General features: G+C 42.5%; 1 protein-coding gene and 1 long non-coding RNA gene across 4 annotated transcripts in view; one reads left to right on the top strand and one right to left on the bottom strand.

The window, feature by feature from the left end:
- The window catches only part of LOC121197928, an 88315-nt gene that overhangs the window by 32257 nt on the left and 40836 nt on the right, over positions 1–15222 (top strand). The window lies entirely within an intron of this gene.
- Positions 1–15222, bottom strand: part of olfm2a (olfactomedin 2a) — a 41371-nt gene that overhangs the window by 19013 nt on the left and 7136 nt on the right. Inside the window, exon 1 of one of the 3 annotated variants that reach the window (XM_041061694.1) lies at positions 2900–3106. The exons of 1 other annotated variant lie outside the window; for it this stretch is intronic. In XM_041061694.1, the coding sequence (XP_040917628.1) occupies positions 2900–3052 (153 nt within the window). In that variant the 5' untranslated portion in view covers positions 3053–3106. Of the gene's footprint in view, positions 1–1368; positions 1727–2899; positions 3107–15222 lie in introns of those variants that run through there. One more of the 3 variants, XM_041061695.1, reaches the window with a different exon arrangement.

The raw sequence follows: 15222 nt of genomic DNA on the forward strand, positions 1-15222 counted from the left end.
TGTAGGAAAGGTAAAAAGGAAAACAACTTGGAGCAAAATGCTTTTAGCCAGGTGCTTGACATTTTCATAAAATGCTAAGACAGCTTTTTCTCCGAAGAAAACATTTCAACCCGACACTACACTATAACATTAAGGAGACATAAAGTGGTGGATTGATGTTTTAACGAACTTTCTAAATTATAAAAAAACTCTACTTCAAACAGATGGACCTTCTCCCCTGAGACAAGAATGCCTGAACACACTCAGAGTACATATTTAAACACACAGATATACACACATACACATGCATGCACACGCGTACACATGCACGCAAACACATATCCAGATGGTCGCACATCTCTTGGGACATTCAATTTCATTCAATCATTTCAACAGACCAAGGCATTTGCTTAATGGGTAAGGTGCCATAAAAACACACTCAGGATAGAGGCAAAGGCAATCATTAACCACTGACGAACCTGAAAATCTCCAATTCATTCCTCTGTCTGATATCTCTCATTGTTTGTATTTCCTCCCATTAGCACACTAAAACAGACAGGCACATGCCACATTTTGTGTTTGTGTGTGTGCACAAATAGTACTTGAGTATGATACCTTGTAAAAACTGGACCAAAACTGTTTTTTTAGTTACTGAACAGTATCTTTGTAACAGGTATAGCTTCTGTACCTGTGTGACCTCTGTAAACAGTGTGAGGCCAGTGTGTTTTTATTTGAGGAGAGGAGGACTGAGAGGATTTATAGGCAACCAGAACAAGGGAGAGATTAGACGTGTCTCAACCTCCACGTCTTCCTCATCACCTCTGAATCTGAGCACCATCCTTCCCACCCTGGAGGTGACTGACAGATGGGATCAGCCTGAACATCACTCAGAACAGCTCTCCACCTCCCGTCACCCTGGCAAAAACATATGATTTTCCACAGCCATCTACGCTGCATCCTCCGCCTCTCATCATCACTCGCGGTCCACAGTTCAGCATCATTATACTTCATGTGACTCTCACGCCAACATGTACATCATTCATGCTTGGTTGAAACATTGCTCTCACATGCATGTCTACCTCCATCATCTCTCTCTTTTTAATACAACATATCCCTTAAGACAGACTCACACAGTCCCACTCCAATCTGTACACCCCTCTCTGGAACCCCTCTGTTGTTTCTGTCATCAAACATATACACACACACACACACACACTAACTCACATGTCAGTATCTTCTAATTCCTTCACTTTCTCCATCTGTCTTCTGCTGTGTCTCTCTCTTTCATCTGTCACATTCACTTCTTCTTTCATACATTCAGAACGAGAGCATGCACGAACAAATACAGTGCACACACACTTGCAAAAAAGAAGAGGAAGTCATACGCACGCTGACAATCCTCTCCGAGGTGCCCCCTCTGGAGATGGTGGTCCCATTGAGTCCCACCAGAGAGGGCAGAGTCTGAGACATCCAGTTGGTCACCATAGCCATGGTGCTGAGCACCGCCCCAATCTTTAGCATAGGAACACTCATGTTTGCTTCCTGTGGGGCCCCGGCGCAAACCGCCCTACAGCCAGCCCTACCCTATCCTGCCCTGGACCACGGCTCCAGTCAACCCCACTCTGCTCCAGACAGCCCGGGCAGGGAACCAGCCAGTCAGCCTCTGCCTCAGTCCGAGCAGCAGCAGAGTCCCCAGAGCTGGTAAAGCACAGTTACCAGACTCACACACCACTGGCTCAGTCAAAGGGACAGCCAGAGACCGGATAGAGAAGAGCAGCTCACATCCAACAGCATCACGCTGGAATCTTCCCTCTCAGAGTGACTGCCTCAGCCTCACCCCCTCCCTCTCTCACTCTCTTTCCATCTCTCTCACTTCCTCACTCTCCCCTTATCTCTCCCTTTCTCTCTCTCACCCTCTCTCCCCCCCTCTTCCTCAAGATGCAGAGCTGCGCATTGGCTGCCTCTGTGTCTCATCCCCTCCCAATCAGCCTCTGCTCTGTTTTTACCAGCACTGTTTTGCATGCATTCATCCCTTCTTTTCCTTTCCTTTCTCTTTCTGACATTTTGGCTGTTCTTTTATGACTCACATATTGGTGTGTGTGCGCACATATTTCTGAGGAGTGGAGATCACAGAGACAGATTTCTGAGTGCTGATCTGTGCTCTGTGTTATGTGACGTGTGTGCCCACAGCATTCAAGGCACACCAGACTGTCCTGCAGTCTCATCACATTGTCTGTCCTGGATGGAAGACTGAGGATATAGAGGGGGTGGGTGGATTTATTAAAGGTTGGCAGGGGGCTCATAAGGAGAGACATGGGCAGGTGGTTCAGGAAGGTATTAATGTGGGAGAGAGACGGGTGCTTGCGCTCACAGCTGCTTCTGAAAGCTCATCTGTCATTCTGCCTCATCACATGTCCTAAATCAGCCTGTTGCTTGCACTTATGCAGTATTTTACCAACTCCACTATGCCTGAGACATACCCATGTCACCATATTCAGTTGCATTGTCTTCTTGACAGTCACCATATAAAATAATGCCAGTTGTGTTTTATAGATTTGGATGCAAAACCAATAAATAAAGCTTTGGATTTGCCCCTACTTGGCTGCTATAACACGCTCATCTTAAAGAAGGGGGATTACATGTTATTTTACAAGTGATATGATTTTACCATTGCTGTATTGCTATAATCCAAATGGCTTTAGCTTTCAGCACAATCACAGCAGGTAAGCCCGTGTTAGATATCATAGCAGTCACTCTGCTACCTATTTTGGTGTTATTTCAACTCTGGGGTTATGCCTCAAGCCCAGTTTGAGCTTATTTCAGGACAGACTTCAGACGTGCTCTTAAGTTTAGATCGGCCCTTTGGATGTGGGCTGTGTATTTTGTCTCCAAGTCACAGCAGTCTGAATTTGTCACTCACCTCTACAGCTATGGGCAAGATGGAATTAGAAGTGATGGGAAAAGGACGGTGTCTCAAATTTCTCCTTGAAGCTTGAGGCCTCTCCTGGCAACAGTTTCCGGCAAGATACTGGGCCAGTGGCAGTGTCATTTTATGCCCTAAACAGCCATGCATAATGATGACAGAATGGCCCGCTCAGACAAAACGGCCAGGTCATCTCCCTTTCTTGCTTGCTTCTTGTTCTGCTGACTTATTCATTTTGTCAGCCATGGATGGGCTCCCCTCCCCACCCAGTCACATTGGGTGAGTGATACGGGCTCCTCTGTGTGGGGCGTACTGTGAAGTGATATGAGAAGAGACAGCTTTTTGAGCCACATCCAAAAAAATGTCAGCCCTCTTCAGCTCACCTGCTGGATCTTCCATCAGTCTCGCCTATGTTGGATCCTCTATTTTTGCAGCAACACTGTCCCCGTGTGGTTCCCATTGGAACTGCACCAAATGAGCTGCCTTAACACACAGCCAGGTAGTGTCTGTCATTGTTGTTGTCCAAGATCGAACCTAGGGCACGGTCAGACCCAACCAAAACATAGCAGAACGTTTATTTAAATGGAAACTTTAGTGCATTTGAACGCCTTGTTGTGTAACACATTGTGTCTTTTATATAGGCCTACATGTCGCTGCTGATTGGGTGACACTGTGCACACCATTTTCGTTTTGAATGTGCCCCTGGCGACAGGTAGTAGCTGTCACTTTGTAGGACCGTGTCAAGGATACAAAAGGGGGCATGTGGCAGCTTTGCTTAGAGTTACACTGTTCAATGTGTAACAGAGGTTTTAGTGAGGGGACAAGAAGGTCCTCTGCAAAGTAGCACACTCAAATACAGTGTTCCTTGTTATTTGGTAAGGTTAAGCCAATGTCCCAGGGCATGCTGGAAATAGACTGGTGCCAAGTGAATGTCTCATCTATATCATCTAATTACCTTTGACGTAATTGGTTAGTTATCTAAATAGCTGGTCAAACCAGGACCCTCCGTGCTCCCACACCATCATGGAGTAATCCTAAATGCCACATAAACTTTAAATTGATAACATCTGTATAATATAATGTCTATGTTAATTTGGGCAGGTTATGGGTTTATGTGCTACGGAGCGTCTCCCCTGATGAACACAACACAGTTACACGTGTTCAATACTTTAGCATCCATGTAGATTTGCTGTTGGAGGGTTTTACATCCCACTTCCACTTCCTGCAAATTGGTTTGGGATGGCACTTCATGTAGCGGTCCCCCCATGTGCGTTCACGTGGCGTAGAGGCTGGTGTGAGAATTTAATGCACCAGGATGCAGTTATCATCATATTCACAGGGTGGCAGCAAAGATTTAAACATGGATAAGGACATCCTTTACCCTTGTATATGTATTTAAGCAAGCTTCGGTACTAAGCTTCCTCAGAGAAAGCCTGGTACTGAAGTAGGAGGGCTGAGTGAAACAGAAAATCATTCAAGATGGTGCTTATTGATGCACCATCTTGTATAATGAAAGAGACCAGCCACCCCATGTATGCCTGTGGCCAGTGTCCAAGACGTAAGCTGGATATTTCACTGCAAGCAGAACAAGAAATCCATCCACACAGCACATTTATTTCTTGAATTTTTTTCCAGTGCCTCCAATTTGTACAGTTTGACTGCCAAATATGTGTTTAATAATGAATTATGCAACAGTTGGACAACACAGAAAATGCAGCTAGTAAACACAAGCACGTTATTCTACATTTGTGAGGACCTTATTTTCGACATTTATGCATTCCCTTGCCCATACCCCAAAACTTTTACCATCACAACTACCCCAAACCTTACACTGACCTTAAACTATACCTGAAACTAATTATTAGCCTAATCCTAAGCACTATCCCATCACTGAGGACCAGACAAAATGTTCTAATTTTTCTAAAATATCTTCACCCAAAACTCAAATCACACACACACAGTCAGAGGCATACTGAGTGACAGGGAGGCCATGTGTGTACCTCTTTTTATATTTTCCTTTCTCTAATTATTGTGTGATCTTGAAATAACAAGTTTTGAGTTTTCATGATTACAAAATAGCTATTTTCTGATCGCAAAATAACCCAAACTTTCTTGTTGTCATCATTAAAGTCTGTGCAAGATTCTGATATAATTATCATCAAGAGTCAACTGCTGCAACTTATTTCCTGTAATTTTCCAACAATATTCTTTGTTTGTACTTGTCAATTTAGAAGTCTATTTTGATCAAATTAGACACAAGAAATTTTCATTTTCCCGTAATATTACTGAATTACTATATTACAGGATGTGGACATCCACAGATAGTTTAAAATATAGACCTAATGATTTTAGACTAGACAAAGAGAATTCCTTATATCTTAAGATTATAGATTATTAGCACATCAGGCATTTTATTCTTTTTTCAGTGAACACTTTCATGGCATTTCTTTTTTTTTCCCATAGAGCACTGACAAGAATTTCATTCACTTGTGCCAGTGACAAAATACTGGGTGCATGCTGTACTACAACTGTAGCCATAGAAGTTGTCAGCATAAACTCCAACATCATATCTTCCCTCAAAAGGTTTTTAACCTTTGTACCTTTATCTTTTATTTCAATGTATCTTTCCATCAGAAAACGTAATTAATAACTTACATATTTCCTTTAGTGGAGTGCTCCTGAACAATTCCAAATCTCAAATTCCTGTCACGAAGTGCAGGTCAGATGGCATCTTTTGAAAAGTGATGGACCAAATAAAGGATGGAAATAATGAGTGTGATGAGGACAATCTGCCATACCTCAAAGAATTCCAGGCTCTGCCAATCAACTGTCTAATCACAGAGTCTGTTGGCAGAACAAGCTTTCATTAAATATTAGCAAGAGAGGAAGTCAGCCATTTAACCTGTATTAATTTAATCCTTTTTGATTAATTTTCAAAGCCATTCCTCATAATTTCCTCTCTAATAATTGGCCAGCTTCATTTTCTCTGCTACTCTGCTGTGTCATTATCTCCAGTTCTCTGTCGCTGTCTGTGGTTCTTCTTCTCCGTGAATTTTATTTAGCCTTTAACTCCTCTCACTCCCTCCCTCTCTCTATTGTCTCTCTTAGCCCCTCGGGCAATTAGAAAAAAAAGCTGAGCTCATACACTTTCACTGGTGATCTTAGCTGTCTTGTTGCATGCTTGGACTTAGTTTTGCACTACATACTGTACTACAATCCTGTGGAACATGTGCATGCACAGATGTGCAGCCTTTTGGTTCCTCCACATAGACATGTGAACATGGCCTTGTGCTTTATCATAAACATCTAAAAAAAAATCTACTCTGCTCCTAGCCTGTGGGTGTGCTCTATAAAGGGCATTTTTAATCAGTTCAAATTGTGAAAATGCCCACCAACTGCAGAAATGGCAGCATTCATGCACACCCATGGATGGCAGTAGAGCGCTACAAAGCCCCAAGGCCACGGGGACAAGCTCTAAGTGAGATAACAATACTGGGGAGCAGAAAGCGCCAAGCACTAGCCACATTCTCACTGAGCACAAACACAGAGCCAGCTACAAATTCACAGCTGAAATACAGGACCAAATTACACCTCAGCTAATTACACAGACCTCCTTCATAATGATGCAGAGCTGTTATGACTGAGGCAGCGAGGCTGCACACAAACTCAGCCCCCGCCTGAGCTCTGAAGGATGCTGGAGTCATCTGGCTCTGAGAATACTGGCTATTTTTCTGAGTCATAATTCATTAATTAGATGATGGACATGGAGGCCCACTGCCTTCTAAATATATCAAGATCAAAATCAGCTTAAACAAAGCGTGACCTCATTACCATAGCAACTATTTAAATGGCATAAATAGGCTGTACCCCAGGGTTCAGGCAGGCAGACACAGTGGTGTGCTTTCAACATGGAGTGTTTAATCTATTAACGGCTCCTGTGGGCCTTTGATTAGGGAAACTCATCTGGGCTTTTACATTTTATCGTAGCGACTGAGACCACAGGAGGACTGTAGCGTACACACACACACAGAGCGACCCCTGCATGCATAAAATACAGAGAATACATCCTATCGAGTTGAATCGTGTTCAATAATTCAAGAAGTAAGCATTCACAGCAAATGAAGTCGTACCTCTGATCCCTGCCTGACACGATTTACAGTATGTGGCTGGCATGAAGACCTTAAATAGGAGTCAGTAGCTTTGCATGTTCAACTTGCATCAGCACAGTTTTACAAGATTAGTCACTAAAATCTCTTGAAGACAATAAAATAACTTTAGATGTGTATTTTACTGTTAGACCAATGTGTGTTTTTAGGTGCATGCATTTAAATCTCATGTATTAATTGTGTCCATTCGTGTGTGTATGTATTTACATATGCATGCATGGATTTGTTTGTGTGTGTCAATGCTTCTCCATATTTGTGTCCACTTGCATGAGCAACGCTTTCTCTCCACTGAGCTGTGAAATGTCCACAATACCCTCTAATGGTGGCTGCAACAGTACTGTGTGAGAGACCCAAGCTTTGACATGCACGTAATATACAGTACCATGGTTACTACTGTATGAAACAAAAGTAAGGAAGAAAACTGTGTCACTGCCTGAGGCTCATTAAGTAATACTGCTTAACCACAATAATGGCTGTTAACAGGTGAGAATCTGTCCTTCCACAGGGAACACATGAGAAAGAAAATCAATAGAGTAAGTGTGTATGCCTGGCTGTATTGACTGTAACACACCTACAATAGCCTGTGGTGAGTCCATGCATTGTCTTTACAGTATAGCCCGTAGAGCCCATCTAATCAACCCACAATGAAGACAAGGAGACAGATTCATAATAAATCACGAGGCAAGATTGCAAGACTGATACCAGGCCTCTTAACCTTTGGTGTTCTCAATTAGTCTCTGAAAAATGCTCTGTCAGTATCTGTGAAGTGAAATTGTTTTTATAACAGTCTATACATTATATTCTTTGACAGTGTAGATATTCTTTATTTGCTTGAATTAAGATTTTGAAGCAATATCATCCTCACTTTGAATGAAATATTCAAATCTAATACATTTCCTTATAACAGTACCATAAAACAACATAGTTATATGTAGATGTGTTCATAATAATCTTATATGTGTTTCCATGAAATCTAGAAGCCATTCAACCTGCCTTTTAATAACCCATTCAGAGGGACAGATCAAAGAGGCTAAATTACAAAAATATTGACATTGCCATGTTTTCTTTGACTTAGCAAATATGGCATTGGAGAAATCCTGCTTCATTGTACTTTTTCTCAGAAGCTTCATGAATATATTGCTGGAACATGCATTCAAATTTTATTCATAGAAGGATTGATTGCTCCTGATTGCTCCCTTGATTACAATCTTAACAGGCCATGGGGACTTATACATTATTATTTCTATGGTATTTGGCATGAATGAGCCGTATATGGCTGAATATCAGATAGCTCAATCAGGGAGAAGCAGGGCGTCATATTATGCTTGAGGCTTGCTAAAGAAAAGCCTTGATCAAAGCAATAGACAAGAACTACATGCAGCAATCAGCTGTCATGCATTCTGCAGCACAGCATGGCTCTATCCACTGTTCTGCACCTACTCATTCCAACAGTAACAGCTGAATACAACTCAGAGAAGCACTTCCTGTTGCAAATGTGCCCAGTTGAATTGCCCACACACACGGAGGCACTCACACATATGCACATGCATACAGATACACATTCACACACACAATTACTATGATCATTTCCTGGCTCCATGACCTGATTACCAATGTCCCACACAACCCACTCTTTTCTGGATCCAGCGGCAGAAAGCCACTGCCACATCCTGACCTTTTCTCCCACCCAGCTAATCAAACATTCTCTCTGTTGTGTAGGGAAAGCTATTCCTGTAAATGGAGTAATTACTGACAGCAAATTGGGAGTCTTCAGCCCAGCAGAAAGGTAGCTGAGGCTCAAAGAAAGCCTGCTAATTGAGACTGCCCCCCATGGCCACTTGTCTCTTCAAAACGCCCTTCACTGAACTTGTGGTGCTGGCCTTGTCACTATCACCCAGAATAATTGAGTTTTTTTTTCCCCCCATCCAGATGGTAACTTGTCTGACATTGACTGCTGGCAGCCTCATTTTTTCCTCAATTAGCAGCTCAATTTTAGACAGCACATCTGATAAAATACATCTATTTTCTGACATGCTAATACTTACAAATCTGTATTAGGCCTTATTATAGAATACTGCGGTTGCTGCTGTGAGCATTTTTAAATCTGTTTCTGTACCGCTGGAGTTCAGTGCCCGTCCATTGTTGTATTACAGTTCATTAATGATGTCTTCATTTATACCTGCAGAAGAGCTGAGAGCTGATCTTAGATACCATGCAACGCTGCCATGCACCCAGTGGCTTGTCAGACGACTAAAGAGACACCTTTCAGATTTGGTCTCTGTCTGAGTCATTGTTTACAAATGTCACCCAGTCACAGAGTGAAGGACCAACCATAATTAGCTAATCACTGCGGCAGTGTACACAAAAAGAAAATAAGCAAAAGAATATCACAAGAGACAAAAAGGTTATAAAAGAGACTGTGATGTGTAGGAGAGGCAGAGAAAAAGAGAGAGAGAGAAACCAAAAAAAGAGAGGAAAGGATGGGTGATGCATTTGAAACTCCCTTAGGTGATGAATTTACATCTTGTCTGTTTTCTGCCACGTCTGCAACAGCGAAACTAACAGGACCAGAGAGAAGTGGTGAGGTCCTGCCAATTACAGTCCTGTTGACTGAGAGTTTGCAGCAGCCAATTGTGGAAAAAAAAGCCTAATGCTCTGTGCTTGACATGGTCAGAAGCAAACAATGACCAGAACCCATCAGCTATGCACTATATATTAGTAATGAAGGGACAGAGCCAGCCTGCAGTTTTGCGTCCAGCTTCTTTGTCAGAACTCACACTGAAGCCTACATTTGTATCCTCTGTCTTCAGGTCATTAATGCTCAGAGAAGCTGTAACATTTAATTAGGGAGACATTATTAGTACAACACAGGCACAGTGTGCAGTGGAGAGAAATCCCCAAACAGCCCCTAACTGAATATTACATTTACAGCCACATGGAGTTATGGGCACAAATGGTTAGGACAAACTTGCAGATAAATAAATTAGCTTGTCACTGTGTGCTTTTAAGGAGTTTTGGAAAGAGTAGAAAGGATTATTAGTATAAATAAACAGTCTTGTGTTAGCCTGTGTTCTTTGTACCTTCCCTCAACACCCTGCTGATGATTCCAGCCATATAATCTGCAAAAGTCTCTGCTGCATTGTCAAAATGAGGAGCCACTGATCCGTTCAGTGATTACACAAACAAACAGACAGGAAAATATCAACAAACTGGAGAAAATGAGTATACAGAGCAGGAATGAGAGGGCTGTACGGTGAATATTACAAAGGGGTAATATTCTGTGGAGTTAGCCAAGTGTGAGATGAGAAGTATTGTGAGTGGGAAGGTGTTGGTGGGAGGAAGGTAGAGAGGCCCTAATGATAAAGAGTGGCCATAGAGTCTGGTGCTTCACCACAGGGGCTGCATTGGATCATCAGGCTGGATCTCTCAGCAGCAGATGCTGAGTACAAGGCAATAAACTGCATGGTGAATGCAGTGACATGTCCTGAATTAGTATCGCGATTCAGCTCTCCTCCCAAAATCTGAATTACACACTATGTGCAATATGTGTGCATGAGAATATGTGAGTTAATGCATGCTATACACAGGCAAAAAGTTGCTGTGTGGTTTTCTATAAACAGTATTTCTGTGTCTTTGTGTGCAGGATTCCAGTTGGTGCACACTGTTTTGCAGTGTGTTCTTCACTCTGAGGATGATGCAGATCTAGGGTGCTTAATGATGATATTTGTGAGTGCAGCCTGGGAGATGTGATATCAGAAAGGCCATCCCTTGCATTAATATTCTATGCAGCACAAGAAGGGAATGGGAAATGATTTTTCCCTTAAGGAGGCGTCTCCTTTGCTAATCGTTAACACAAATATTTTCATTTGCTGTCTTTAAGACATGGCAGCCTGCAACTCCACTGCTCATTCCTCCTGGGATATCTCATTGTTGACTGGTTGCCTCAGGTAAAATGGACAGAACTGCATTCAGAATAAGATCCATCCCCTAAGCATGGGAGATTAGATTGACAGAAACACCCTTGGAGCATGAGAGGGTAACACATTCTGTGGACATTTCTGCCAAAGATTAAATCACTAATTTAAATTTTAATGACACATAATGCACAGGCCCACCTCTGCACAACAACTGTGTTCATGTTAATTTAAAAAGCAAGGGCTTGTATATAAGGAGGGCTACTGTCCCTTGCAGTCCATAATAATGTTACAATTTTCTTTTTTTACCATTGATGTTCTCCTTTTAGTGGCACTTTCCTAAATCAGCAGATTATCCTCATGCACTTGTTTCACAGTGTAAATGGCCTCCAAAGTATCTAATATTATGCACAGGTACAAATCTATTTCAGTTTGAACTGAATCTCACAGTTAATAGTCTTGTCCAGGGCTGTTTGGAATAGATCAAGACAGATTTAAGAATGCAAGCTAGTTATTGATCCAGAACATACCAAGTATAAAAAAAAATGTGCCTGACCAGTTAGAAGTACTCTTCTCTGAAGATCTCTGCACGAGCGCACTGCATGCTGCTACTCTCACTGAGAGGAGTAAAAGATGAGTGCTGGGCCTGAGAGGGCCAGTAGCCTGAGGCACTAAGGCTTAAAGAGAGAGACCTCTCCTGAATACCTATTCATCACACCGCCATTAGTGTGGCTGAAGCACTCAACTCTGCTTCTCAAAAATATAACAAGGATTACTGAATTAGATCCTACAGCACAGTCTGACATGATAGGACTAACACTGCTGTCTGATTTACAGCTGAGCAGCGACTTCAACTTCTCACCTTGTGATGGTGCAAGATGCAGACATATATATCTTGATACACATCCGCAAGCACACAAACTCCATGGTAGATAAACAAGCGCAGACTCTAATCATCATGAGAGCAGGTTTTTATCAGAGCATGACGTTTCTTTTTTCCCCTCTCACAGAAACGCCACTCTACATCATTTTCTTCTCTCATCTTGTCTGTCAACACTTCATCCTTTCTTCCTGCTGCTTCCTGTGTCTCGCTCGCCCGAGCGACAGCATGCACATGCCATTGTTTTGTCATGGTCGCTGCCGTATTGATTAAGTGATGTGGAGCTAATTAAAGACAATCTGCAAGGAGTGTGCGCCAGTGAGGGGAATAAAATCATGGTGAAGGAGCGATAGACCTCTAATTATTATTCTCCTTTTGGTTAGGATGGGAGAGATAATAACCCTGCAGGCACAGACGGAGGGCACTCTATTTCTCCCTCTATCCCTGCTCGCAATCTCCAATTTTCATTTCCAGCAACTCCAATGTCTTTCCCTCTCTCTCTCTCTCTCTCTCTCTCTCTCTCACTCACTCACTTCCCATCCATGCTGCCCAGCTTAGCTACTCCACTGGGCACTAATTCAAACTCAGTCCACATCCTCTCACTTTGTACTCTGACACTGCTCACCAACCCTGATCACCGCAGCATCCTCAGTTCATAGCGTCTGTCTACAGTGTGTGACTGTGTGTGTGTTACTGACTGCATGTTACATATTAACGGTGTATGCTGGTGTTTATTAGTAATGCACACAAAACATTTCAAGTAGAACACTTATCTCAGTAGTACGTAATGCTACACAGTAACTTAAACATGATTTAGATACAGTATGCACATATGCATACTTTTTGGGAAGAGAATTACTAAGGGACTAGAGGGGCAAAAGAATGCTTTCTTTGGAGTATAGAAGAAATCCATATTGTTATTTGTGCTGGATGTGTTTGTGTGTCTGAGGCTGCAGGTTATTGGAAAGAGAACGTGAAGAATTTTCTAAACTGAGAACTCTGGGCAAGCTCAAGGCCATTGTTTCAAAAGCCAGTTTTATTTGTATACTCAATAAATAATCAAAAGGGCATAATGAGCAATGGATTCATCATGTTGCTGGATACACGGCACTCATTTTAAGGAAAGTTCCTTTTGACTAATATAGTTATCTAAATCGGAGCCTTCTGAAGACGGAAAATTAATGCAGAAGTCAGGCTGTTACATCATTTTCCTCCAATTTTGTGTCATCCATCAAAGCTACATCCAATTTCTTTCAGCAAATGTCATCAGTGCTACAGATATATTTCCATTTTACTTTTTTAATTTTTTTTAATTTTTTTTTAAATATGATACATATTGAGTTTCCAATTAACTACATAGTCTCTGGTTGTGACTCCTACTTCCAAATGTGGTATTGGCATCCAATATCACACACTACTGTGTCTGCTTGTTTTGTAGACTTGGAGAAATCCCAGGGGCTTAGAATTAGGCAGCATAATGTAATGTAAGCTGGTGTTCCTTCCACTGGAACATCTTGTTATCTCCCCTCTCCTACATGCAGTGTCTCTATCAAAAGACCTCTCTACCTTGCTCACCGTAGGGATGCAGAGATCAGCTCTCCCTGCTTGATATGCAGCAGTGTCTGGTGGGTGCTGGGCTCCCACGCCTCCCTGACTGGAGCCTTTAAGCCTTGGTGCAGTCAGAGAGAGCCTCCCTCATCAATGGCTCTACTGAGTGGCTGTGACAGTGCCACGCGGAAAACACATCGATTAAATGGTTCCTCTTGCCACCCCACTCCTGCCACGCCGCATAGCTCTCATCCTTCATTCCCCAAAATGAAAGCCCTGCAATTGAGTTAGCTTTCAACACGGGAGGTAACACTGTCACACTCGCACATGGCGGTGAGGAGAGGACTAACAGGAATAAAGGTAGCAAGGATCACGTGAAATAGAAGGAGAGGCAGACAAAGTAGAAGAAAGAAAATAAGGGAAAGAGAAAGGTAGTGGGAGAGAAAGAGGCATAGTTTATTCTGAGGAGTTCAACCAAGATTTACTGTGTCACTTTTTATCACCTCTCATTCAATGTAAATTGCTGCTACAGCTCTCAGCTCCATGACATGAACGCGAGCAATGTGTAGTTAACCACAACTTTCGAAGAGAAAACTATGCTGCATAAAATCTCTGACTCAGAATTTGACACGGAAACAAATCTTTTTTAAAGGAAACAAGATTTCCCAGGAGTGTGGTGTGTTGTCCAGCCATGTGAATGAGCAGGTGGAGAGAGAATCTATGTCTGGTGTTTGAGAATGCATAACACCCTCTGATATGGGATGTGTGTCTTCTGATAAAAGCAAAGAGATGTGAAGAGCACCGTTCAAGTAGCAGCTCGCCCAATCTGCTCAGTCTTATGAAAGCTTTTGTATCAGAGCGGGAAGACGAGCTCTAGGCGCAACAGCCATATTTATATTCCAATCTTCTACACAGAAACCCACATTGCCAGGCTCATAAAAGATTCATCGAGCAGGGGAAAGCAAGGTCGTACAAAAAACTGGTCAGGAGGTGCCTACTGCAATGCAAAAAAGAGCAGATGGATGCAAAAAACCATTGGGTGAGTCCCATGGTGGCAGTTACTAGGGTAACGTGTTGTTACCCTTATTACTGGTGGCGGTGTGTCCAGCACTGACCAGATGATCAAGCCTGTCTGTGCCTTAATTGGCACCTGTCATTCATACTATACTATACAACAGGCTTGACAGCCTCCACCATGTTTGTTGGTATTGATTCCATGCATTGCTTTGCTCTTTGTCTCTTGTGGATCCCATTGCTGACATGTTTGTGAACTAGAGAGCAAAGGCAGACAAAGGCAATGTGTGTGTGAAAGACAGACTGTGTGTGCGTGTGCCTGTTCTGGGTGTTGTCAGAGAAATGTCACTCTTGCTTAGAGTCACAGACATAAACCTCTGGGAGTCCTGCACCCTCCAGCACAGTCACACAGAAGGAAAGAGAGAAAGTGGGGAAGAGAATGCGATATAGGGATGATATTCATCCCACCAGTCAAACCGATCCTTCCATACACTGTTGACAGCAAGCATACAAATAACTTTCTATACATTTTTTGAGAGCCCATAATATTTTGTGACATTATATGTGCCTCACTCATTGTCTGGAAGACAAATGAGGATCAAAGGGGGATGCTCCAGGCTCAAAAGAGGACACATGTAAATCTACTTTTCTTTAATCTTGCATGTATAAAAAAGTAATCAGTCCCTAAGTGTACAGCTGGCTGCTGGTTAGCTGCCAGGTTGACCATGTGTGTATAAAAGAGAAAGGCCTAACAACTGTACTTAGTACTCAGTCCCATAAGACCTTAAAGACCTTTGA

This window comes from Toxotes jaculatrix, chromosome 18, assembly GCF_017976425.1.
Source record: "Toxotes jaculatrix isolate fToxJac2 chromosome 18, fToxJac2.pri, whole genome shotgun sequence".
Lineage (NCBI taxonomy): Eukaryota > Metazoa > Chordata > Actinopteri > Toxotidae > Toxotes > Toxotes jaculatrix.